The 27,702-nt window shown below is 38.8% G+C and overlaps 1 protein-coding gene across 4 annotated transcripts in view; it reads left to right on the top strand.

Moving 5' to 3' along the window:
- Window positions 1-27,702, top strand: part of DMXL2 (Dmx-like 2) — a 179,006-nt gene that overhangs the window by 54,768 nt on the left and 96,536 nt on the right. For all 4 annotated transcript variants that reach the window (XM_006895319.1, XM_006895318.1, XM_006895317.1 and 1 more), the window contains exons 4-6: window positions 4,392-4,470; window positions 5,296-5,431; window positions 6,863-6,929. In XM_006895319.1, coding sequence (XP_006895381.1) covers window positions 4,392-4,470; window positions 5,296-5,431; window positions 6,863-6,929 — 282 coding nt within the window. The remainder of the gene's footprint in view (window positions 1-4,391; window positions 4,471-5,295; window positions 5,432-6,862; window positions 6,930-27,702) is intronic.

Genomic DNA, 27,702 nt, shown 5'->3' with positions numbered 1-27,702 from the left:
AGTGAATAAGGATGACACAAGAAGAATCAATGCCTTTGAATTGTGGTGCTGGGGAAGATTATTGAACATACCATGGACGTCCAGAAGAACACACAAGTCTTTCCTGGAGACAGACTTTGGGCATATTGCCAATAGGGACCAGTCCTTGGACATGCTTGAAATGTGGAAGGTCAACTCAGGAGAAGATGACTCTGGATTAGATGAATTGATAGTGTATGGCAAAGGAAGCAGGTGTGTCAGAGACAGTGAGATTGGCTCAAGAATAGGGCAAGATTCAGAGCTGTTGTTCATAGGGTTGCTATGAATCATAGTCACATTCGATGGCACTTAGCTGCAGCAACAATAGCTAAAGAGCACAGCAGTGGTGTATTTAAAAAAACATTTTCAAAACAACTATGAGATATCATCTCACCCCAGTAACAATAACAAAGTTCAACAAACAGCAAACAAATGCTGGCAAGGTTGTGGAGAAATTGAAACCCTTATTCACTGCTGGTGAGAGTGTAAAACGGTGTAACCATCATGTAAGGCAGTATGATGCTTTCTCAGAAAGTTGGAAAAAGAAATACCATTTGACCTAGCAGTTCTGCTATTACGAATATACCCTAAAGAAACCAGAGCTGCCACCCAAACAGATATATGTACACCTGTGTTTATTGCTGCATTTATTTAGAATTGCAAAGAGATGAAAGCAACACAAGTGTCTATCAATGAATGGATAGAAAAACTGTGGTATATTCATACAATGAAATATTGTGCAGTACTGAAATACAAGGGCCTCATGACCCTGGAAGACATTATGCTGAGTGAAATATCTCGGTCACAAAAGGACAAATACAGCAGAACACCACTGTTACAAAACAGGACTGACCTGTTGGTTGAGGGAAACAGAAAAGAGGGTTTAAATAATGAATACTGCATTGGAGCAGATGAAGGAAGGAACTATTTAAAAGGAACATATAATTAGACATTATTTGTATGAAAACAGTCCATAAAGAGGTACATAGCAAAGTGGACTGGGGGAGAGGGAGGAAATTATGCAACAATGAGTGAAAATATATATATATATATTTTTTTAAATTTATTTTTTTTTTAAAGACTCGAATGATGCTCTTTTGTTGGGTTTAGAAGGGGTCATGGTACAAGAGATATTGTAGCTGATGTTAGATGGATCTTAACTGAAAGAAGGGAATACCAGAAGAATGTCTATCTGTGTTTCATTGATATGCAAAGGCGTTTGACTGTGTGGATCATAACAAACTGTGGCTGACTCTGAGAAGAATGGGAATCTCGGAACACTTGAACATGCTAATGCGAAACCTATACTTGGACCAAGAGGCAGTTGTCAGAACAGAGCAGGGAAACACTGCATGGTTGGGAAAGGTGTATGCCAGGGATGTGTCCTATCTCCATTTCTTTTCAACCTGTATGCAGAACAGATTATCTGGGAGGCTGGACTCTATGAGGAGAAGTGTGGTGTCAGGATTGGTGGAAGATCTATTAACAATCTGCATTAAGCAGATGACACAACTCTCCTTGCTGAAACTGAGGAAGACCTGAAGTGCTTGATGAAGAGGGTCAAGGACTGTAGCTTTCAATATGGATTGAAGCTCAATATCAAGAAGACAAAGATTCTCACCACTGGGCCAATTGGCAGCATCAGGATGGATGGTGAAGAGATTGACATTGTTCACAGCTTTAGTTTGCTTGGCTCCAGTCAACACTCTTGGCACCAGCAGCCAGGAAATAATAAAACATATTGCAATGAGAATGTCTGCTGTTAGGGACCTCTCCAAAGTACTGAAGAGCAATGGTGTCTCTCTGGAGACTAAGGTGCATCTGATACAGGCCATGGTCTTTGCAGTCACTTGTTATGCATCAAAGATTTGGACAATGACTAGGAAGGAAAGAAGGAGAATTGATGCCTTTGAGCTGTGGTGCTGGAGAAGAGTATTGAATGTAACATGGACTGCCAAGAAATCAAACAGATTCATCCTGGAGAGGGTTAAGCCAGGCTGCTCCTTGGAGGCAAGGATTCTGGGGCTTCATCTGACATACTTTGGACATGTTATAAGGAGGGACAGGTCCTTGGAGAGGGACATGATGCTTGGGAGGATAGAGTGACAGCACAAGAAGGGAAGACCCTCTGTGAGGTGGATTGATTCAGTGACTGGGGTAATCGGGATGGCTGTGTCAGAAGCAGTGCGATTGGCACAGGATACAGCAGGGTTTAGGGCTATTGTACATAGGGTTGCTATGAGTTGAGTCGAAAGTGACTCAACGGCACATAACAACAACAACAACGAATAATGGTGGGTAGGGAGGAAAATGTGCAACAATGAATGAATGAAAAATTGAACTTTTCTGTAAACTTTCATTAAAAATCACAACAAAGAGGAAAAAAGTTAAAAGAGTATTTTCCTCCCTTTATTATAAAATAAGATTTTTATATGATAAAATGTTTTACTGTTTCATGTTAAAAATCTGCTTCCAAGTACACTTGCAATAATGTTATTGTTAAATATTTGTAAGATACCCTAAAGAAAAGAAAATCGCCTTATATTAAATTACCATTACTTATTAAGAAATTAGTGCCCAATTTGATTAAGATTGTTGTTGTTGAGCACTGTCGGGTCAGAACCACCCTGCAGCTGACCCTCTGGCTGGTTTTCAGAGGCAGTTAATCGCTCGGGAGGAGATTGCCCATCTTTCTCCGGTGGAGTAGCTGGTGGATTTGAACCGCTTGTCTTTGGGATTGCAGTGCCACGTCCTGCCATGAGGCTACCAGAGCGCCAAACAAGTTTATATTGTAAATATAAAAAGAATGAAAGAATATTTTTTATTTATGTATTACTAAGAAACATTTAAATATTGTTTACTTAGATAACTGTATTTAATGACTAAAGCTTTGACTTTACCAATTTTAAATCTTCCTTTTATCTTTCAGAATTAAAAAGTAAAAAACATGAATGGAAATTATTAAATGAAAAGAAATACAGTTTAAATCTGTGGGTTATTGATGGACATTTTGGGAAGTGGTTTTGGTTTATAGGATTATAGGGAGCTCTGGTGGCTTAGTGGTAAAGAGTTGTATTGCAAACCCAAGGGAGTGTGGTTTGAATCTGCTAGCTGGTTCACAGGAGAAGGATGGACAGTCTTCTCTGATGTGATTTACTCTCTTTGAAAAATCACTGGAGGATCAACTATGAGTCTTGTTCTGACTTCATGGTACATAACAACATGTTGTTGTTGTTGTTTAATGCCGTTGAGTCATAGACGACTTATAGCAACCCTATGAATGAACAGCCTGAGCACTGTTTGTACATAGAGTTTCCGGAGGCAAGCCCTTTTGGAAGTGGATGCCGCTCCTGCTTCCAGGCTTGAATTAGTCGGGAAGCTCCAGCCAACACTGTCCACCATGGGTGCCCATTACCACGATTGGCACATCACTGTCACAGGCTTCAGCATCACAGCAACCACATAACAATATAGAATCTTGCTAATTTGCATTCTTTTAATATCTATGTATTCAATTTTAAGTAAACACTTATTGAGGAGCCATGTGCACACTGACAATTAAGATGAGGAAGACATAGAACCTACTTTGGGTGAGTTGCGATTTAATAGGAGAGTCATACCAAGTAAAAAATCTCTATGATCAGGGTTATGGTAATAGAATGTAAAGAGTTCTTTTGTTGGTGCCAGATGTCAGAAAAGCTTTAAAGAGAAGATGATGATTTGGTTATATCTTGATGCTAGCATAAAGGTGATGTAGTCCTTTACTTGATGGACTGGTTAAAGGCTGATGGTTTGAATCGTGCAGGAGAACCATGAAGCAGTTTGTTTCCATTGAGATTTTCATGTGTGGAAATTTGTTGGAGAGTAGCCATGAGCTGGAATTGGCTTGACAGTGGTGGCTTTTATTTCATTAGGTGATGAAAGAATAGGAATTTGCAGGTAGAAAAGAGAGAGGAAGGACATCTTAAATGTCAGCATTTATTTGAAGGCATGAGGGAGTTCCTGAGTAGTGCAGTTTGGTAAATACTCAGCTGTTGTCACTGGGCCCTTACAGAGGTGCCTCGAAAGAAAGGCTTGGTGAAAAACCAGTCATTGACCCTGATGTACCTGGGCACACCACCATTTAGAGATGACTCAGTGGCAGCGGAAATAAACCTGGAAGGGAACCTCAAATAACATCTCTGTTTGGACATGGCAAGCAGCTCAGTGTTGTAGAATAAATAGTAAGTGTCTTTTAAGATATTTTTAAAAAGTAAGAGTAAAATATTGGCAGTTTTGTTTCTGATCATAAGCATTTTTAGTTGAGGAAGTTGATAGTATTCATGGATATTAATTTAAAAACATATTTTTTCTCCCCTCTCTTCATGTTTCAGCAACTAAAGTGCCAGTGGCTTAAAACTGGACAGTTTTTCTTGAGCTCTGTGACGTACAACTTAGCATGGGACCCTCAAGGTATTTCTCCATTGTTTTCTAAAAATAGGATAACCAAAAATTTACTTTAAATGTATGATTATAATGTGATAGAATATAATAAGAAAGTGATCAGTAGAAAGGTTTTTAATAAATGAGTGCACTTCTTGGTGTATGCTTCTGAGTACATAATAATTATTCTGTGATTTCCTACCACCCTAGAGTATTTTAGTCTAAGAAATGGTGATTTGTTCCTTATTTGACATGTCCTTATGCTTTATTCTTTGTGTGCTAATTCCTACAATCAGAAACAAAGTAGGAAAAAAAAATTAAAGAAATAATTTATGTTTCAGCAAAGTATTACTTTAATTTAGAAGGATTGGAAATGTCTAATGATATCATCTGTTGTCCCTGGCCCTCACTCATGATTACCACGTTGCCACACACTTTTAAATTGACAACAGTGCTTAGAAACACATTTTGCCGTCATTTGTGGCAACGTGTTAATGAAGGCAACTTTTAGATTTAACATAGAAAAATGAGCTTTCACGAATTTGTAGTTAATATTTTATAGGCTGTGAACGTATTTATTTATTTTGAAGTTTGTTGTTCTACTTTTGTGTTGTTTAAAAAATTTATTTACTTAGTATATCCGTAACAAATCTTTACAAATAAGCTTTTATGTTTTGTTCTCAATTCTTAAGAATTATTCTTTTTTGTCTAGTAACTTCTTAGAAGTATGGAAAATGGTTTTCATAGATAAGATTGCTTACTTGTTACATTTATGGACCTACAAAGAAGCTCATATTTGCATTTAGCTCCCTAGATAATCCTTGCTTATTCATCAAAATGTTCTTTGATTTTTAGATAACAGATTGCTGACAGCAACTGAGTCTGTTCAGTTGTGGGCCCCTCCAGGAAGTGACATTCTAGAAGAGGAAGAAGAAATTGATACTAAAAATACTCCTGTCTTAAATGATTGGAAATGCATCTGGCAGTGCAAGTTAGTGTCTTAACGTCATTGTGATATTGATTAATTTAAAAAAAGTTTTCTAACATATGTTCCTTTTAACGAGATGTTTCATTTTTTTGATTGTGCTACTGCTGTACTCAGGTAACCTGGGGTCACTCTGATGCTGAACCTTGTGCCATTGGGATGTCAAATGCTGTAATGGTTAACCATTGTGGACAGTGTTTGGTGGAGCTCCCAGTTTAAGACAGGTTTGGAAGTAGGAGTGGCATCCACTTCCTAAACAACATGCCTCTGGAAACTCTATGAACTAGTTATAGAAAGGCGTCAGGCCTTTTGTTCATAGGGCTGCTATGAGTCATGCTCAACTCAACAGCAGTCAATAACAACAGCAACAACAACAACAACAAACTGTGTTTAACAGCCTAGAAAATGGACTTTTACTGAACAAAAAGCATTCAATCTGAATTATAGCTGATTCTTTTTAAAAAGGACAAAAATATTTTCATAGGAGTGGGCCTAGGTGTTGAGTTGGCAGGGCAGACGTGTGCAAATTAACTCATTAATCAGTGACATGGGAACCAGGGGGAGGATGTAGTAGAAGTTATAGTCCAGCCTTTGCGAGTGTAAGGAATGCTGTACCATTGACATTAACGTGGTCTAAGTGAAGGGGGCTTATCAGGGAAGATCATTTTAGTTTTTAAGATGTTGTATGTGACATGATAGTGGGGCATGAAGGTGATAGTATCCTGTATGCATACTACTTGTGTTCATCTTGGTCCCCAAAGTGAACTTTGTAGTATTGTTTTAGGCATCAGAAGACTGAACAATGACTAGGGATGATAGAAAATTGATTCCTTTGAGCTGTGGTGTTGAAAAAGAATATTGAAAAGGTTTGTCCTGGAGAGGGTAAAACCAGGCTGCTCCTTGGAGGCAAGGATTCTGAAGCTTCATCTGACATTCTTTGGGCATGTTGCAAAGAGGGACCAGTCCTTGGAGAGGGATGTCATGCATGGGAGGATGAAGGAACGGAGAAAGAGAGGGAGGCCACTGATGAGATGGATTGATTCAGTGACTGGGTAATGAGAGTAGGTGTGTTGAGACAGTGTAGTTGGCCCAGGATAGAGCAGGTTTCAGTGCTATTGTACATAGGGTTGCTATGAGTTGCAAGCGACTCGATGACACATAACAACAACAACAACAATTATTTTCTAAGAAGATTCAGTATTAATGTATTTTCTCTTAGGTGCCTATATAAATAATGCAGGTAACACACAGGAAATGATCATGTAAGGGGCTATATGATTTGCAAAAACATGTAATGTGTTTACTATTTGCATAATACATAATAAAAATAATAATACTTCTACAGAGCCAAAAGCATTTGACACTCTTGTGATTTTGTTGTTAAGAAAATCTCTTTGGACAATGGTAGTTGTTTAAATGTGTTTGTGTCTTTTTTAGAACCTCAGTATCTGTACATTTGATGGAATGGTCCCCTGATGGTGAATATTTTGCTACTGCTGGAAAGGTAAAGGACCAAACAAAACAAAAGAAAGAAATAAAAAACTAAAAATGCCTCTTATTTTTCTCAGCTGTTTAATTAGGATATTCCTGCTCTGAAAAAAATGGTTTGAAGAAGAATGATGCAGTTGATAAAAAACCCCCAACATGGTGTCTCCCACAGTGTTAGGCATTTAGGAAAAAAACAACTACTATTGTTATCCTTATGTAAACTTACGTAGCTCTGGTGGCCTCGTGGTAAGAAACTGTATTGTGATCCCGAAGGCACGTGGTTTGAATCCATCAGCTGCTCTGTGGGAGAAGGATGAGCAGTCTCTTCCTGTGTGATTAACTGCTTGTGAAAACCTACTGGAGGGTCAGCTATGTGTTGGTTCTGACTCGATGGTATTCAACAACAACAACAATGTGACCTTAGTTTATGTTTGTATAAAAAATTTTTAGCACCATGACAGAAGAAGAAATTGAGGTTATTAACCATTTCAGCTTTCTTGGCTCCACAACCAACACACTTGGCACTGCAGTCAGGAAATCAAAAGACAAATTGCATTAGATAAATCTCCTGTCAAGGATCTGTCAGAGTACTGAGAAGTAACAGTGTTAGTCTAGAGACTAAGTTGTGCCTGATCCATGCCATGGTCTTTGCAGTTACTTGATATATATCAGAGATCTGGACAATGACTAAGGATGACAGATGAAAAATTGATATTTTGACTGGTGCTGGAGAAGAGTCTTGAACATACCACGGACCACCAAGAAAACAAATAGATCTGTCTCGCAGAGAGTGAAATCACATTTCTCCTTGGAGGCTAGGATTTTGGAGCTCCGTCTCACATACTTTAGGCATGTGGCCAGGAATGACTGGTCCTTGGAGAAGGACATCATGCTTGGAAGGGTAGAGGGATAGAGCAGGAGAGGAAGACTGTTGCAGACTGAGGGCAAAGTAATAATGAGACAGACAACCAAGAATGAGATAAGAGAGAGTAAAGACAGGGGGCCAGCATCCCTGATGATTGAAGCACTCAAGCCATGCCTCTCTGTATTTATTGAGAATCATCGGGAAGGTGAACAAAGGATAATCACAGGGGAGTAGAAAACAAAAACAAAGGATCATGGGGAAGTCTCTTGCAGATAAGGGGAGTTCTCTGTTGTTTACCTTATGCTAATCATAGGAGGGAGGGATTCAATAAATACAAATTAAGAACATGTTGACTCTTAAGGAATGCCTTAGTGCCTCAGGATGAACTCCAGCTTGTATTACACCTCCCTTATATCCTGATATAGCATTTGGTTTATTATTAATATTAAATTTGATATTCAGCTTCCCACAAAAGACCCGTAATTGGAGTAATAGGGGTAGGTGTGTTGGAGTCAGTGAGACTGGCTCAGGACAGGGCAGGGTTCAGAGCTGCTGTATGTTGGGTCATTATGAGTCGTAAGTCACTTGACTGTACATAACAACAGCTATAACATTAAAATAGCACATGTAGATAATTTAAAAATAAAAATCATATTAAATTCATGATGAAAAGAAGCCTCATCTTTTCCACTGTTAATTCCTTTATCCTGGTGTCAGTTCTCTTTTGATATTTCCCTTTGTTTCTTTTATTTTGTAGATTTAAAGGACATTTTGGTAGTTTATCTTAAATCATAGTGTTAGGCTAAATGGCAGTGAAATTGTGAATGCATAATGTTTTTTAAATGTCAGTCTTTCTTACTATTTGAACAGTGTAAAAATTGCTAGAGAAATAGCATATGGTTGCTACCTTATTTGGAAATTCCTTTGTGCAAATTCAAGCCTAACTTTTTCTCCCAAATTTTGTATTTTATTTTTTTTTCCTGTCCTTGCTTTGATAGGCCATCCTCTAGTAACTTTCTGACAAAGGGGAAATGGGGAAAAACCTATTTTGAGGCCTTGTATGTCTGAAATTTTTTCCATTTGTTCTTTGACTAGATTGATCTTTGGCTAGGCATAGACTTGAGCTGCAAACAATTTTCTTTGGCATTTTTAAGTCAAAATGCTATTTCCTCTGATTTCCAGTGGTTCTGTTGAGAAAGATAGTTACACTTGCTATCCTCCCAATTGCTTCTCCAGCCCCTAGTTAGAGAAGTTTTAAAATTCTGCCTCTATTTTGAAATTTTGTGAACTTAGTGGTATAGGTCAGGTGTCTGTAAATATTTAAAAATATTAGCTCTAAAAGGTCTAAAAGACTTTTTGTGTACCTAGTTTGGTGGATAGTCTAGAAACTCATGTGCTTCAGTTCTGGAAGATTATTTTGTATTCCTTCTTTTGTTTAATTCTCTGCCCTAACATGTTGTCTCCTTTTCCTGCCCATTGTTTATTTTCATGTGGGTCCTTCTATACTCTTCCTCTAATTTGCTTTCTTTTCTCTTTAATTTAATTTATGGAGGATTTTTCAGCTTTAGCTCTATTTTTTTTCTCTTGTGTCACATTTCTACAGTTTTTTTTATCTTTATATTCTGAATGCTTTTTTAAAAATTATGATGTTTCCAGAGTACAACATGATATTTATATAACTTCTGTATAACCCAAACCAACTCTATTACCATTGAGTAGATTCTGACTCAGTGATCCTTCATCAAGTTCCTGAGGCTGAAAGTCTTTATAGGAGAAGATTACACATTTTTTCCTTATGGCATGATTGGTGAGCTCGAACTACTGACCTTTAGGCTAGCAGCACAACACATCACACGCAATACCACCAAAGTTTCTTAACTGCCGTGTAAGATATAGTAAACAAATACATGTGTATCTTTGCCCAACTCTAAGGCAAAGAAAAGATTATTAATGGATATTTTACCTTTCTACTTGCATTACTTCCTTTGCTTTCCACACTAGTCAACTAGAATCCTGAATTTTATTTATTTCGTGTAGTTGCTGTTATGTGTCAAGTCGCCCATGACTCATAGTGACCCTATGTATAATAGCTCTGAAGCCTGCCCATCCTGAGCCAGTTTCATTGACGTCGACATACCGAACTCCATTTCCCTGGTTATCATGTTAATTAGTTACTTCTGTAATTGGGGAAATGTCTTTCATCTGCTCCTTTCTGTAAAATACTTGTCTATCAGATATTGTTCTAAAGCTGAGCATCTAAATTAATATAGACTGGGAAGAAGAGTTGGCCACTGGTTTCTGAAAAAACAGCCCTCCAAAAACCTTATGTACAGTAGAGCTAATTTAATAGTTGCGATTTAACACTTTTAAACCCCAGATAAGATTGTTCTTAGAAGGGGCTATTCCTTGGAGAAGGACATGATACTGGGAAGGGTGAAGTGTCAGGGAAGGAGAGGAAGACCCTCATCTAGCTGGATTGACACAGTGACCGCTGCAATGGGCTCTTTTGTGTCAGGAAGTGTGAGGATGGTGCAGAATAGAACAGGGTTCAGATCTTTTGTTCGTAGGATTACTATGAATAGTACTTGATGGCACCTAACAACAACAGTTTGTGCTCTGTGATTTCTATTTTGTACCCAACTTCAACAACTAATATATAGCTGACATTGTTTCATTTATACCACCCCAACCTAGCTGAATTATTATTTGTTTTGACTAATGTCACTGTTGTTTATTTGTAAACATTTATATTTTTTAGGAATAAAGAGTTCAAAAATCTTTAATATGCTTGTGTTAATAGTTTGAATTTATCAAAAATTGTGTTTTTAGCTTAAGTTATTCTGTATTCTACTGTCATAAAATACTTTTCTTCTAAAAGTTGAAAATTTTTGTCTTGTAATTAAATTCTTAACCTAAGTGAATTTTTATTGTTTCATTACAGTTTGTTGAATAAATATTTCATTCTTCTCACACTGATCCACCATGCCACTTTAAACATATATTGAAATAGGGAGTTCTGTTGGTATGCTCTTGAGTGAGTAGTGCTGCTAACACAAAGGTGTCACCTCTTTGGCTGTTCGAATCCACTCTGCAGGAGAAAGATGAATAATCTCCCATGCAATTTACAGTCACTTAAAAACCCACGGGAGGCTCAGCTGTCAATTGGTTCTGATTTGATGGAAATAAGTTTGAGTTTTTAAATTTTATTAGCAGAAATAACATGAATAATTTATTTGACACATGTGTATGGATTTCTCTTGAGTGTATACATGTTGTTGTTGTGTACCATAGAGTTGGAACCGACCCATAGGTGGCCTTCCATCAGGTTTTCAGAGGCAGTTAATTGCATGGGAGGAGATTGCTCATCCTTCTCCTGTGAAGCAGCTGGTGGCCTCGAACTGCATGCCTGTGGGATTGGAGCACAGCTTCTTGCCAGTAGGCCACCATAGGAGTAGAACTAGTCATTTTGTTACTGGTTGTCCTCAAGTCAGCTCTTACTCATAGTAGTGACCCTATCCTGCACCATCCTTACAACCACTGCTCTTCATAAGCCTGTTGGATTCACTGTGTTGATTAGTAAATCCACCTTGGAGAAAGTACTGAACCATAGATTATATACCTTTAATCTTAATATAAAATGTGAGTAATTTTTCCAAAGTGGATAGTATTAATTCACATTCTTACTAGTAGTTCATTTTTCTTTCTCCTTCTTGCCTACATTGATAGGATCAAGCATTTTAATATCAATGAATTTGTTGGATGCAGAGGGATATACTTCACTATAGTATTAAATCTCACTTTTCTGATTAGGCATGAGATTAGTACCTTCTCATATGTTTATTTGGTATTTGAATGATTTCTTTTATAAATAACTGATTAAATTCCCTTACTCATTTAAAAAACTAGTTCTTAATCATTTAATTCATGGTTATGAATTTTTAAAAGAACTTTAAGTTATAGGAAAAAAGTCTCATTGCTGTCAAGATGGCACTGACTCATTGCTGTCCGTCCAGTGGGTATTCAGAGGCTGTACAAATCACACAAGAGCTAATTTTCCCTCATGGAGCCACCAGTCAAGTCAGAGTGCCAGAGAGGTGCCACCGTAGGCCCAGCAGCTCAACTCCCTATGGACTGGGCCACCAGAGCTCCCTTCTAACTTACTCCTTGTTGTAGTTACATGCCATTGAGCTCGACTGGACTCAGAGCCGACCCTCCAGGGGCTTTTTAGAGGCTGTAAATCTCAAGGGAGAAGATTGCACATCTTTCCTCTGTAAAGCTCTAGTGAATTCGAACTGTTTGCCTTTGGGTTGACAGCACAACTCCTTACCTACTAGGCCACCAGAGCTCCCTTCTAAGTTCTGTGAGTGGCCGAAATCCCCTACTTTGTTGTTTGCGTTCTCAGTTTCGTAATGGTATCCTTTGATGAATGTTGTTGTTATATGCTCTTGAGATGCCTGATGACTCTGTGTGCGATAGCTCTGAGCCCTGGGTATCCGCAGATTATTTTACAATAATCTAGTTTTAACTGTTAGTTATTATGAATTCTTGCCTGAAAAATCAGATTCAGTCAGAAGAGAACTTTAATATGCTTCCGCCACCTCTTTATATCAATCAGTTCACCTTCTGTATCTTCATCTTCATGTACTGTCCTTGTTCATTGTGTGGATGCCTGCATTTTTTATGTAAGGCCAATTCACTGTGAGCCAGTTCACATTTGCTCATGATTTTTCAGAGATCTTACTATTGCAATTGCCTCTTCTCTCTCCTTTGTTTGCTCTTCACCAGTGGGACATCCCATTACTGTTGTTAGGTGCCATCAAGTTGAGTACAACTCATAGCGACCCTGTGAACAACAGATCTGAACCCTTTCCTATCCTGTGTCATCCTCACACTTCCTGACACACTAGAGCCCATTGTGGTAGTCCCCACATCTACTCACCTGGTTGAGAGTCTTCCTCTTCTTTGCTGACAGTCTACCTTTCCAAGCATCATGTCCCTCTCTAAGAAATAACACCTCCTAGCAATTCCTGAAGTATGTGAAGCGAAGCTTTATCATCCTTGCCTCCATAGTGCACTCTGGCTGCACATTGTCAAAGACGTATTTGTTTGTTCTTTTGACAGTTCATGGTATGTTCAGCACTCTTTTCCAACACCAGGGCTCACAGGCAGCAGTTCTTCTGGCATTCTTATTCATTGTCTAGCTCACAGATGCCAAGCAAGTGATTGGGAAGACCATGGCCTGAATCAGACTCACCTTAGTCCTTAAACTGACATCATTACTCCTCATTAATTTGGAGAGGTCCTGAACTACAGACTTTTCCAGTGCAATATGTCTCCTGATTTTCTGACTGCTGGTACCAAGGGTGTTGATGTGGATCCAAGTAGGATGAAGTTGTTGACCGTTTCAGTCTTTTCTCATTTATCATGAGGTTGCCTATTGGTCCAGGTGTTAAAATTTTTGTTTTCTTGATGTTGAGATGCAACCTATAATGAAGGCAGTATTCCTTGATCCTCCGCAACAGGTGCTTCAAGTCCTCCTCACATTCAGCAAACAAGGTTATATCATCTGCATAGCTCAGGTTATTGAGGAATCTTTTTCGGATCTTGATGCCACATTCTTCTTCACAGAGTTTAGCTTCTAGAATAATTTGCTAAGCATACAGATTGAATAGGTACAGACAGAGAATACAACCCCCTGACACACTCCTTAATTTTATACCATGTAGTGCTCCCCTGCTCTATTGTGCCAGCTTCTTTGTCTAGGTATAGGTTTCATGTGAACACAATTAAGTGCTCTTGGATTCCCATTCTTCTCAATGTTAGCCATAACTTGTTATGATCCACACAGTCTTTGTATAGTCAACAAAGCATGAGTAGACGTTGTTCTGATATTCTTTGCTTTCAGTCAGGCTCCATCTGACATTAGTAATGGTATTCCTGGTGCCATTGCCTATTCTAATCCTGCTTGAACTTCTGGTAGTTCCCTATCTATGTACTGTTCTCTCTGTTTTTGAATGATCTTCAGCAGTATTTTGCTTGCATGTGGTATTAATGATATTGTTCAGTAGTTTCCACATTAAGTTGGATCACCTTTCTTGGGAATGGGAACAAATATGCCAACATGCCATTAGCACCTGAAAAGATTATATTGTCTTTGTTATGTTCTGTCCAGTTGAAACTGACTCATAGCTGACCCTCTGATGGGTTTCCAGAGACTATTAATCACAGGAGAGTTACTCCTCTATATCCTATGGAGCAACTGGTGAATTCAAACCGCAAGCCTTTGAATTGGCAGTGCAATTCTTTACCACTAAGCCGTCAGAGTTGTACTCTTAGCACTGTAAAACAGACAGACAATAATAAAAGATAGCAAAAATAAAAACCTTCTCTTGACCTTGCCTCTCAGCTTTTGCTCCATTTCCCTGCTTCCCTTGTAGCGCCTGGAAAGAATGGTCTGTGGTTGTTTTCTCCAAGTTTCACCCCCCTTTTTCTGTTAAGCAAACTTACCACCCCTCCTCGGAAACTGTCATTAGTGATTTCCTGTTAACTGAATCCTGTGGTTAATTCTTGCTTAACCTATCGGCATAATTTAGCATGGTTAGTTCCTTCCTCTACCTTGAAACACTTTTTCACTTGGCTTCCAGGACACAACACATTCTGTTGATTATCTTCTTAGCTTTCAAGCTATCTCCTTAATTCGCTGGTATTGCCTTATCCCTCTTATTTTTAAAACAGGAATTTGAAACTGTTAATTTGAATTTAACCACCCTCTCCCCTCAAACCCCTCAAGAATTTGCATTTCTACTCAAAGGGCCTCTGGAGAGGCCTTGTGTTAAGAAACTGCCTTGCACTCCCAAAGGATGCGGTTCAAATCCATCAGCTGCTCTGTGAGAGAAGGATGGGCAGTCTTCTCCCATGCGGTTACTGCCTCTGAAAGCTGCCTAGAGGGTCAGCTGTGAGTCAGTTCTGACTCACCCAACAACCACAGCACTCTAGAGATCTGGAAGTTTTAAAGTCCTGCTTTTAAATAATTTTGGGGCTTGTTTCTGGCCCTCTTTTCTCACTGTACTCATTCCCTCCTCAGTGATCCTGTTTAGCATGGTTTCAAATGCTACTTAATGCTGAAAGTGTTTAAATTTGTTTCTGTAATTAATTATCTAGGCTTATTATGTAACTTTCATAAGACATTAAAAACATACCTAAAATGGAACTCCTGGTCCCACTACCACTCTTCACTTCCAATTTACTGCTCTGCTCTCTGCCTTTTTTTTTTTAAAGAAAATTTTTATTTTAACGAACGTTTACAGAAAAAGAAGATTTTCATTCATTCATTGTTGCACATTTTTACCTCCTCTCCCTTTCTTCCCCCTCCCCGAATCACTTTTTTTTTTTTTTAAATACTCTCTTTATTGTGTGCTGCTATTTTTCCATCTTGGTGAATGCCATTCTATTTTTCTAATTTTTCAGGCCCAAAGTTTTAGAGTCATCATTGATGTCTTTTTTTCTTTCTTATCTTTTCCATACACAATCTCTAGGAGATTTTCTTGATTCTGCATTTAGAGTAAATCCAGAATCTCCTGACTTCTTACCATCCTTGTCCTGGTAGAAGCTACCATCATTTGTCATATGTGTAGATTCCTGGACTCCCAACTTCTGCTGTTCTCCCTTGTGTACTGTCTTACTTTCAAACCAAGAACTAGAGTAAGCTGTTAAACCTATAAATCAGATCATGCCACTCCTCTGTTCAAAACTGCCAAAAATGTTTGTTTCATTCAGTGAAAATTCAAGGCTTTTCGATGTCTTACAGGACTCTGTAGAGTCATAGAGTCCTCCATTACTTCTTTGACCTTATTTCCTATTACTCTGCCTTTTGCACACTTGATTCCAGGCTTTGCTGGCCCACGCAGGCTAAGCATTTTTAGAATTTTTGCTTTTTTGTTCTCTGTGACTAGAATATTATTTCTCCAGACACCTGCCTAGCTTTCCCTCCCTTCATAAATGTCAACTTCTCAATGAGGCCCTCCACAAATAATACCTTTTTATCTTCCCTTGCTTTCTCTGTTTCTTCATTTACGTTGACCTTAATCTGTAACACACTACCAGTAGGAGTCTGTATTAGAGTTTTTTTGTTTTTGTTTTTTGGGGTTGTTGTTTTTGGATGTGTGTGTGTGTGTGTGTGTGTGTGTGTGTGTGTGTGTGTGTTTTAAGAGTTTACTACAATCCTAGTGGCTTTAAAAATGTGCGTTTATTATACCATGTTGCGGCTATCATTAGGCGCATCAGTTTGATTCCAGTCAGGTACACAGAGCAAAACACTGGCCGGTCCTGTGTCATCCTCACAGTCTGTGCTGTGTTTGGGACCATTGCTGTAGTCACTGTGTCAGCTCATCTTGTTGAAGTCGTCTTTTTCACTGACTGTGCTTGATAAGCTAGACTTATACTAATAACGTATCTAAAATTTGTGAGATGAAGTCTCACCATTCTCACTTCTAAGGAGTATTTCTGGCTATTTGTCTTCCAACAGATTCTTTTTTCTTTTTGCAGATATTAGGCTTGTTTTATTGAATGATTAATCTAGATAACTGCCAAGGGCACTGTGTACAGACAGGAGAGGAGCTTTATTTTGTTTCTTGGTCTCTTCCTCTTTAGATAGAGTCTTGATTTCTTCTCTGTTGGCCTGGAGCTGCTCCTCACAGCATTTGCGTGCCTTCTTGCTCTTAGACCTCTGGGCCTCAGCCTGGTCATCTAGGAATGTTTTGTGGGTTTTGTTTGCCTTTAGCTTCTGAATATGTTCCATGAGAATTCACTTGTTCTTGAACACATTCCCTTTTACTTTCAGGTACAAGAAGTGATAAATGTGGCAGCCACTTTTCTTGGACTCCTGGAAGCTTCATAGCAGCAGATGCAAAATCCTTATCCACCTCATCCAGATCTCCTTCTCAAGCATTCGGACATTAGCAGTCCCCTTTTGCTTACCTGTCCCCATATACCTGCCCTTCTTGTGGGCTAAGGGGGTATTTTTGGCACCGAGTCTGAGACTGGAGGGTCATAGGCTTGCAGATGACTGTGCCATCTTTGAGTAGGTCCCAGATTTGCAGCCGAGAGTTGGTATTGGCAATTTCATTGGTCTCAGTAGGGTCCAGCCAGACTTTCTTCTTGCCACAGTAGAGGACACTAGCGGCAAGCCTCCTCTGAAGCCTGAGTGTGCTCATGGCTGCGGCCACAGAGCCAGAAGGCAGACTCATTCATTCTTTTTGCATTTCATTATATATTGAGCATTTTTTACTCAGAGGTTTTTATTTTGTTTTATTTTATTATTTTTGTGTGCGTGTACCGTCAAATCAGATCTGACTGGTAGGAGGAGATGGCCCCTCCTTCCCCGGCAGAGCATCTGGTGGATTCGAACCGTGCACCTCTGGGATTGTAGTTGCAGTTTCTTGCCACTAGGCCACCAAAGCTCCCCCTGAGGTTTTTATTTTAAAATAAAGAGGTTCTTTGTTTATTTTACTCATTGTCCAGGTTTTTCCAGGCATATGAAGCGGTTGAAAATACCATGGCTTGATATAGATGCGCTTTAGTTCTCAAAGTGACATGCTTGCTTTTCAATACCGGCCCCCCCCCCCCTTTTTTAATATCTCTGGTGGATTCTCCCTTATTCATTTATTTATTTATGCATATTTTCCTCCCTCCTCTTCCCTCAATTCTGTTTGTATGCTTTCCTGTTCTAGGTTATTAATTGTCATACACATGATTTCTAATCATCCATTCCTTTCAGTTGGCCCTTCCTTTCTTCACCCGTTCCAGTGCAGTATACGTTACCTATCCATTCTTTTCTTTCTCGTTCCTCATTCCCTAGTATCGGTCCTATTATTACAGTAATGGGAATATGCACTATTTGCCATTTTGTGACTGAGATTTTTTTTCACTCAGGATAATATCTTCCAGACTTATCCATGTTGTTTTATGAGTTTATTGTTTTTCAATGCAGTGTAATAATCCAGTGTGTACCACAGTTTCATTATTCACTCAATTGTTGATGGGTACATAGGCTACTTCCCTCACATTGCTATTGTGAATAATACTGCCATAAACATGGGTGTACATATATCTTGTTTATGTTGTAGCTCTGATTTTTTTTGGGAGGTATATTCCCAGTAGTAGAATGCTAGATCAAATATGGTCTTTCTATTTCCAACTTTTTGAGAAAGCTCTAGATTGTTTTCCATAATGGTTGTACCATTTTGCGTTCCTGTCAGCCTGTGTATGAGAGTTCTGATTTCTTAAGCATCCTCTTCAGCATTTGCTGTTTGCTCTCCTGTTGAACTTTGCTATTGTTATTCAGGTAAGATGATATCTTATTGTTGTTTTGATTTCATCTCTTTATTAGCTATGGATTTGAAGCATTTTTTCATGTATTTGTTGGCCATCTGATTTTTAGTGAAGCTTCTATTCATCTCCTCTGCCCATTTTGTTATTGTGGTGTTTGTATTTTTCTTGTTGATGTCCTAGAGTATCCTATAAATGTTAGTTTTGAGTCCCTTATATGTTATTGCCAGATATTTTTTTTCTGAGTCTAGGTAGGATTTCCTTTAATATTTCTTGCAGTAGTGTTCTTTTGCTTTTCTAAGAATGTCCTGCTCTCCCTGTCATATATGGTGGAGAGTTTTGCTGGGTATAGGATTCATGGTTGGCATTTATTTTCTTGTAGAGTTTTGAATACTCATGATTTCTGCTGAGAAACTGGCACTTAATCTTTTTGGTTCTCCTTTGTAGGTAAATCTTTTTCTTTTTCTTGCTGCTTTCAGAATTCTCGCCTTGTCTTTGCTTTTGGGGAATTTGACTAGGATATACCTTGGTTTTGTGGTTTGGGTTTTTTTGGTTGTTGTTTTTTAGTTTCTGTTTATTTGAGGTCTGCTCAGCTTCTTGCATGTGTTTGTTCTCATTTCTCATGATTCCTGGAAAGGTGTTTTTGTTTTTTTTTTTTCTTCTGATAACTCTTGCATGATTTTTTTTTCCAGTTCCCATTTTGCTTGTTCCTGTTCTGGAATTTTGAGTACACCTGTTGTTGCTCTTTATAGTGTCCCACATAATTTTAGACTTTATTTTCCTTCCTTTTGTTTCTGCTCTTTGCAGAAACACTTGATCAGCACTTGAGAGCTCTGCTGTTTGATTCTGTGTTCCATATTTTGAGTTCTGCTCATCTGCTACTCCAGCAAGTTGACAGCTTCTGAGATCTTGGTCTTGTTGTTCTAGGTATCTATTTCTTATTTTTCTATGGCTTTTTTGTTGGTTTCATCTTTTTTTTTGCCTTGTGTTGGTTTTTTTAAGTTCCTCTAACGTTTGTAGTTTCCTGCAATTCTTTAAGCCAGTGAAAAAACTATGACCATTGTTCTTTTTTAATCCTGTGTGTGGAGCTTCTTTTCAGCTTTTTCTCCTTTAAGAAGTCCAAAGACTATGTTCTGGTCACTTTTTTTATGACACCTTGCTTTGGTTTTGTGAGGTTTGAGGTAATCTGTTTCTTTTGTGTCATTATGGTGATTGTGTTTGTGTAGAAAGGAAAAAGAAAACACTTTTGTTATATTCTTTCTTTTGGTGCTCTGGTAGTGGTTGGCTTAGTTATTTTTTTGGGTTTCCTAGTAGAAAATAAGGCTTTGATTCTGTATCGAATTGTTTGTCCACCCTGACTTTGTTGAATAGAAATTCTCAGCAGGCAGTGCTGGCAACCTGGTTGTGTGGACTGCAGGTGGCCCCAGCAGGCTAGACTGTAGGGAAGGAGGTGTCACTTTCTTTACCTCTGAGGTCAGAGCAAGGGTTTCAAACAAGGCAAGGTCCTTTGAAATGAGGACTCTCCTCTCTGCTTCTGTCATGTGAAGTCATATGGGCATCAGTAGGGAGACAACTTCCTGGAGCTCTGCTCGCTGCAGGGTTGGGGCATGAGTTTCAGGTACGGTTCTTAGCATTGAGCCTCTCAAGTTATCAGCTTGTCTGTGTCACAGGGCGTGATTACCTGGCTGGGCCTTCTGACGGAAAGTCAGGGGGCTTCTCAGAACTCTGCTGACTACAGCATCTGCATGCGGGTCTTAGGCTTGGCAGGACCTCTGCAGGCAGTGTCCTGGCACTCCTAAGTCCCCTCATTTCTGGGTCCATCAAGGCAATGTTCAAGGTCTCCAGTACAGTGGTGGCACCCACCATGGGGGCGTGGCTGCTCTGTGCACTGTGGGGAGGATGGGGCAGTGGCTTCTCCATAAATCTTGGAAGGATGAAGTTGCATCCCCACACAGTGTCCAGTTTTTAATACTTTAAAGAGATGTTTTGTAGTGCATTTTACCAATGTAATGCTTTATTAGATTTCTTGTCTGCTGCTCCCATGAGTGTTGTGGATTCATAAAAAAATGAAATTCTTGACAATTCTCACTTTCTCTACATTTATATGAGGATTCCTTTCTTTGATTTTTATCAGTTCTTAAAATCTTTGCTTCCAACAAGCAAGCTGTGCATAACACAGGCTATTAATGATTTTTCTCCTAACCTGATGGTACATAGTTGTTTACATAGTCCACCTGCTTAAATGATTTACTCAGCATACTTTATTGAATAACTATGATGAAGTAATGTAACTCTGACATACACCTTTCCGGATTTTAAACCATGAAATATCCCTCGTTCCTGTTGGCCTATTTTCAGGTTATGTATGAGCAGAATTAAATAGAATTCCCATTTTTTTGCAGTGTTATCTATAATTTGTCATGATCTACATCATTGAATGCCCTTATATAGTCAATAGAACACAGGCATTTTTCTGGTATTGAATTTATTTACTCAGAATGAATTTTGGCTCTTTAACAAATCTTTATCAGGAAATGACCAAATGTAATGTGATTCATTCAATCTTTCCCATATCTTCATGAGTCTTTGTTTACCTATTATGTAATGGTTGCCTCTGTGTGGTGTGACATCTGCTTTTAGAACTATTTTAGGGTGTCTCTGTGCAGTTTACGGCCTCTGAAAGTCGCTGGCAGGTCAGTTATGAGTTGATTACTGCTCCATGGCAATGAAATGGTCTTTTGACATGGTCACTCTGATACTTAAAAGCTGTTAATGTCCTGTATAAGACCAATAGTATTCATGTCAGAACATGAGTACCTGAACTCTCAGCCCCAGTCAATCTTAAAGATATCTTTGCATTTCAAAGAAGGAAACTAAAAAAAACCTGTTCCAGCTCACTGATGTGCAGCCAGTTCTGTCTCATAGTGACCCTCCATTGGATTTCTGAGACTGCAAATCATAATGGGAAGAGATAGCCCATTTTTCCCTCCTGAAGCTGGTGGATTTGAATTGCCACAGATCCGTGGCTTTTTGGTAAGCAGCACAGCATGCTGTAGACCACATCCCCAGAGCTCGTTAACAAACAAATGTTGTTGTTAGGTACTATAAAGTCAGAACCTACTCACAACCCTTAAGATCCTCCTTTGGGTTTTCACAGGCACTAAATTGCACAGGAGGTGATTGCGCGTCTTTTTCCCGCCTTGATGTGGCTGGTGGACTTGAACCGCTTGTCTTTGGGTTAGCAGTACAACTCCTTGCCACTAAGCTACCTGAAAGTTGTTGTTGAGTCTGCTATAACTCATTGTGACCTTACGAACAAAAGATCTGAACCTTACCCTATTCTACACCATCCTTACAGTCTCCGATTTATGCAAACTCGTTGTTAGTCACCTTTTAAATGGGGTAAGAGATTTTAAGCATCTCAAAGGCATAGTTCTTCTATATGTATACTCCATAATGCTGAATATTTTCTTGCCTTGAATTTTAGTAATTATATGCTATTGTTGCACTTTTACAAGCTATTATTAATAGCTGTTCTCTTAAGAATTAAGTATTTAAAAATTCTTATGGAATGGTAGGAGTATTTTACTAATAAGAATCCTTTGGTAGTTACAAATCTGTCATGGATTTAAGCTTATTTCCTCACATTTTTTGAAAGATACTCCATCTAATTAATATCTTCCTTATTTAAAAAATTTGGGAGCAGGAGTGGCATCCACTTCCTAAATAACATGCCTATGGAAACTCTATGGATTTTGGTAAGTCTCAATAGTTGTAGAGGGGCTTCGGGCCTTTTGTTTACAAGGTTGCTGTGAGTCGTACTCGACTCGAAGGCAATCAGCAACAACACCATTTTAAAAAAATAGAAATTGACTTTGGAATGTTGGGCATTTTTTTTTCTACCACAATCTTCTCTGTCTCTGACTCAGTACAACAGATGGTAGCTGTGTGATCTACCACTTGAAGGCATTTTCCACCTCTGTTACACGTGACAGGATTTCAGTTCAGGAGCTGTAGGTCTCAAATTCAATTACCTTCAGGACTTTTAATATTACACTTCATTGAACACTTTGTTGGCTGGATGTGTGTTTTATAAGTGTGTTAAATTAAATTTTTCTTGTATTTATGAGTATGACATTTTATTTGAGCTTAACATCAAATCATACTTTTAAAGATAGCCTTTTCTCTCTTCCCACCCCATGTCAGCTGATTAAATCTTCAGCTGAAGAATTATTTTTCTCAGTTTGCTTGCTTGATATTTGTTTAACACCTTTTTTTACTTGTATTCAAAATGTTTATATCTGAAATTTTAATGATTTAATTTTAATATTTTAAAATAATATTTGATTCCTTTGGAAAACTCTCTAGAAATTTAAAAATAATTTGGTTTCTTAAGGAAATAATTTTATATGAGAAATTACCTCTTTGAGTGGAAAAAGTAGACTTTCCAAGAGCTGAGATGAAAACATTTCTTGAGGAGGGTGCTTTTGGTAAAAGGGTATAAGAAAAAGCTGTTGTTCTCAGAAGCTTTTATTCTGCTTAAATGTGTTTCTCTGTTTCTAGGTTCACTGTTTTGATTATTTAAAGATTTATTTACTGACCATCTTCCCTCATCATGGAAATAATCTTTCTATTAAATATAACATGTACTTATTATAACATGCTGGGGCCGGGGGAAGGAAGATCCTCTGCCGAACAGCTGCACTCTCAGTTAGAAAGGCCATGTTTCTATGTAATACCTATCCTTTCAGATTTTCTTGGTGCTTTTGGTAACCACGTAAGTGTATTTTGTGTACATGTGTACCCACTTGAAAGGAAAAAGACTCTTTTAACTTGATTTCTTCACTTATTGTATAGATTGCTACATCAGTACACATCTGTGTACATTTTTGTTACATGAATCACTGTACCAAAATTTACTTGAACAAGTGACTATTAACTTTAGGTTGATCTGGTGGTTTAGTGGTAAGGAGTTGGTCTGCGAACCCAAATGCACCAGTAGTGGACGTTCTGTGGTGGAAAGATGGGCTTTTTCCTCCTGTGTGTTTTATAAACTTTGAAAACCCCCTAGACGGTTGGCTTTGGGTTGGTTTAGATTCATTGGTACTTAACAGTAAAAGGTGGTTCTGGCTTTTTAAAATGCATATATGTGCCTTTATTCTTTTAGAAGAATATGTGTCACATGAGTAAATATGCCATAATTTCATTTAAGTGTATCATAATTGAACTTAACCAGGTAGCTATGAATAGATAATAAATGGCCTAACATATAAGGAGCTCTGATAGGTAAAGAGTTGCATTGCCAACCCCGAGGCAGGCAGTTACAGTCCACCAGCTGGTCCACAGGATGAAGGTGGGCAGTCTCCTTTCATGTGAGGTACGAAAACCCGCAGGATGTTCAGCTGTGAGTCGGTTCTGACTCTCCAGCATACAACAAGGACCACATTAATAAGAAACATGTTTGTACATAAATATTGTACTTTTAGAAAAAAATTACCTTGTAATTACTTTGTAAATTGAGGCACAGTTTACATAAAGTAAGCACACATTTAAATGTACAATTTAATGAGTTTGGGTAAATGTATTTTGTTACTGTTTTTAGGTGGTGGTTGTTATGTGGCATCTAGTTGCCTGTGACTCAGAGTGACCCTATGTACATTAGCTTGGAAACCTTCCCTACCCTGAGCCAATCTCATCATCTCCAACAGACCTAATTGCATTTCTCCAATCACTGAGTAAATCCACCTCATTCTAGTTCTTCCTGTCCTGTGCTGTCTCTCACCCTTCCACACATGATGTCTTTCTCCAAGGACTGGTTCTTCCTGGCCACATGCCCAAAGTATGTGAGACTGAGCTTCAAAATCCTTGTCTCCGTGGAGCAGCCTGTCTCTCCACAGACTTGTTTATTTTCCTGGCAGTCCATGGTGTGTTCAACACTTCTCCAGCACCACAACTCAAAGGCATTAATCCTTCTTTTATCATCCTTAGTTATCACCTAGCTATCTCTCGGATGCATTAGAAGTAATTGTGAAGACCATGGCTTGGATTAGTCACACCTGATTATTATTATTATTAATCCAGATTATTATATATTATATATGATTATATATAATATATATTATCCTGATTGTGATTAATCCAGACTGACATTGTTGCTCTTCAGTACTCTAGAGATATTTCTGACCGCAGACTTTCCCAACGCAATTTGTCTTTTGATTTCGTGACTGATGGTGCCAAGAGTGTTGGTTGTGGAACCAAGCAAGCTGAAGTTATCAACAATCTCAATCTCTTCTCTGTCCTTGATGAAGCTGCCAGTTGGCCCAGTGGTGAGAGTCCGTTTTCTTGGTGTTGAGCTTCAATCCGTATTAAAAGCTACAGTCCTTGGTCTTCTTCTGCAGCAAACGTTTTGTGTCCTCTTTAGTTTCAGCAAGCAGGGTTGTGTCATCTGCATAACACATGTGTTTAATTTCTAATTATTTGGAGACTTTCTAGAAAACTTTCTGTTCTTCTAATTTTAGTCTATCATGGCTTTAGAATTTGAGGAACGTTGGGGGAAATAGAATTAAGAACAAAATTTACTCCCAATTGACTAAATTATCCATACATGTAGAAGAGAAAGAAAAGTTTTAATCACTAAGCTTTAAACCAAAATGTGATACTTCACAGGCAGTCCTCAAAGGAGGTTTCAAAGACGGAAATCTTAAACTTTGTAGAGCTGAATGAATGCAACCCATTCATGTTTTCAGGATAACATGACTCGCTTTCTAGTATCTTTATGTAAATTTCTGTAGCTAGATTTACAATTTTGGACTTGAATAAACTGGTTTTGTTAATCTCCTTTTTGCTTTTGAAAATAGAAGTCTATGGACTATTACCTGAAGTTACGTTTTAAGTTGGTGACTGCCTTGAATTAATAATGCCTTAAGTATACTTACATTTCTAAAAGACAGAAAAAGATTTTTAAATTACAAGTTATTTAAATGAATTCTGAAAGAACAGAGTAAGAGAGTTGCCTCTTTTAGATTCTACAAGGAGAATGAAAATATCTTATTTTTTTAATATTTTCTTTTTAATTTGTGTTAATTATTTTTTTAATCTTTTCTTTTTAATTTGTGTTAATTATATAGGGAAGTTAGTGGGGATAGGAGAATAGACTGGAGTGCCACCTTGTGGAGGTTCTCTGCCTTTTCCTTGTGACTTCTGAATATGTTTAAGTTACCTCTTGAGGGTTTTTGTGTGTGTGGTCTAAGAATGATAGAAGATTGATCAGTGCCTTTGAACTGTCATGTTGGAGAAGAGTATTGAATACACCATGGACTACTAAGAGAACAAACAAGCCCATCATGGAGAGGTTGAAACCAGGCTGCTCCTTAGAGGCTAAGATTTTGAAGCTCTGTCTGACAAACTTTGGGCATGTGGCCAGGAGGAACCAGTCCTTGGAGAGGGACATTATGCTTGGAAGGGGTGAGGAACCGTGCAAGAGAAGACCCTGCATGAAATGGAATGACTCAGTGACTGAGGTAATAGGGGTATGTGTGTCAGAGACAATGAAATTGTCTCAAGATAGAGCAGGGTTCAGAGCTATTGTACATGTTGTTGTTGTTGTTATGTGCCGTCGAGTCGCCTGCGACTCATAGCGACCCTATGTACATCAGCCCTAAACTCCGCTCTGTCCTGTGCCAATCGCACTGTCTCTGACACTCCCATCCCAATTATCCCAGTCACTGAATCAATCCACCTCATAGAGGGCCTTCCTCTCCTGCGCTGTCCCTCCACCCTCCCAAGCATGATGTCCCTCTCCAAGGACCGGTCTCTCCTCACTACATGTCCGAAGTAAGTTAGACGGAGCCTCAGAATCCTTGCCTCCAAGGAGCCACCCGGTTTAACCCTCTCCAGGACAAATCTATTTGTTTTCCTAGCAGTCCATGGTATTCTCAGTACTCTTCTCCAGCACCACAGCTCAAAGGCATCAGTTCTCCTTCTATCCTCCTTGGTCATTGTCCAACTCTCTGATGCATAACAGGTGATTGCGAAGACCATGGCCTATATCAGACGCACCTTAGTCTCCAGAGAGACACCACTGCTCTTCAGCACTTTGGAGAGGTCCCTAACAGCAGACTTTCCCATGGCAATGCGCCTTTTAATTTCCTGGCTGCTGGTGCCAAGACTGTTGACTATGGAGCCAAGCAAACTAAAGCTGTGTACAATCTCAATCTCTTCACCATCCATCCTGATGCTGCCGATTGGTCCAGTGGTGAGAATCTTTGTCTTCTTAACATTGAGCCTCAATCCATATTGTAGGCTGCAGTCCTTGACACTCTGCAGCAGGCGCTTCAGGTCCTCCTCAGTTTCACCTTCCCAAGCATAATGTCTCTTTCCAAGGACTGGTAAACACTTGAAAAGATTAGCCAGAATTTGTTGTGACCCATGCAGTCAAATGCCTTTGTATAGTTAATGATACACAGATAGACATTTCTCTGGTACTCTACTCTCAGCCAAGATCCATCTGACATTGGCAGTGATGTCCCAGTGTCACGTCTCTTCTGAACCCAGTTCAAGAAAACAGAGATTGTCATCTCTGGGCAGCATCATGAAAGGTGGAGAATAGAATGAAATTGGTAACAGTTTCAGTTTGCTTGATTTCACAGTGAGCACTCTTTGCACTAGCAGTTAAGAAATCAAAAGACAATTTGCGTTGGGTAAATCTACTGTCAGAGACCTCTCTAGAATGCTAAAAAGCAAGGTTTTTAGCCTGGAAATTAAGGTATGCCTGATCCAGGCCATGGTCTTTGCAATAGCTAGCTATGCATCAGAGAGCTGTACTGTGAATAAGGATATCAGAAGAATTAATGCCTTTGAGTTACAGTGCTGGAGAAGAGTGTTGGGCATACCATGGGCTACTAAGAGAACAAACAGGTCTGTCCTGGAGAGGGTAAAACCAGGTTGCTCCCTGGAGGCAAGGATTTCAAAGCTTTGTCAGACATACTCTGGGCATGTTGTCAAGAGGGATCAGTCCTTAGAGAAGAACATCATGCTTAGAAGAATGGAGGGATAGCCTAGCAGAGATAGACCTGGATCAGATGGATTGACAGAGTGACTGTAGTATTGGGCAGATGTGTCAGCAACCGCGAGACTGACTCAGGATAGAACCGAGTTCTGAGCTATCGTCCATAAAGGTTGCTGTAAGTCGCAAGCCACTCAGCGGCACATAACAACAACAATGGAAACATCTATTTCATTATGCACTATACATTTAAGATGAGTGAACAAAAAACCCCCCAAATATTTGTTTAGTCCAGATTGAAACTTTGAACCTATACAGTAATTTTTCAGTAATGCTTAATTTCACTGTTTCTTAGAAATTGATGTCTTTGTGTAAGTGACAACATTTTAGTGTTTTCATTCATGAATTTTTATCATTCAGTATAAAGTAGTACCAGGTAGTACTTAATATAGTTTCTGTTAAGGAAGATGCAGTTATTTAAGCCTTTAACAAAATTATGACAAATAATTAAACAGTTAAGTCAGTACTTATTGTTATGCCTATAAATATTTTACTTGAGAATACAAATGATGTCTGATTTTGAGGTCATTAGAG

Source organism: Elephantulus edwardii, unplaced genomic scaffold (assembly GCF_000299155.1).
Source record: "Elephantulus edwardii isolate Elephantulus edwardi_28Jun2011 unplaced genomic scaffold, EleEdw1.0 scaffold00164, whole genome shotgun sequence".
In the NCBI taxonomy this organism is placed as follows: domain Eukaryota; kingdom Metazoa; phylum Chordata; class Mammalia; order Macroscelidea; family Macroscelididae; genus Elephantulus; species Elephantulus edwardii.
Note: the sequence above shows the minus strand (reverse complement) of the source record. Positions and strands in the feature narration are given on the sequence as shown.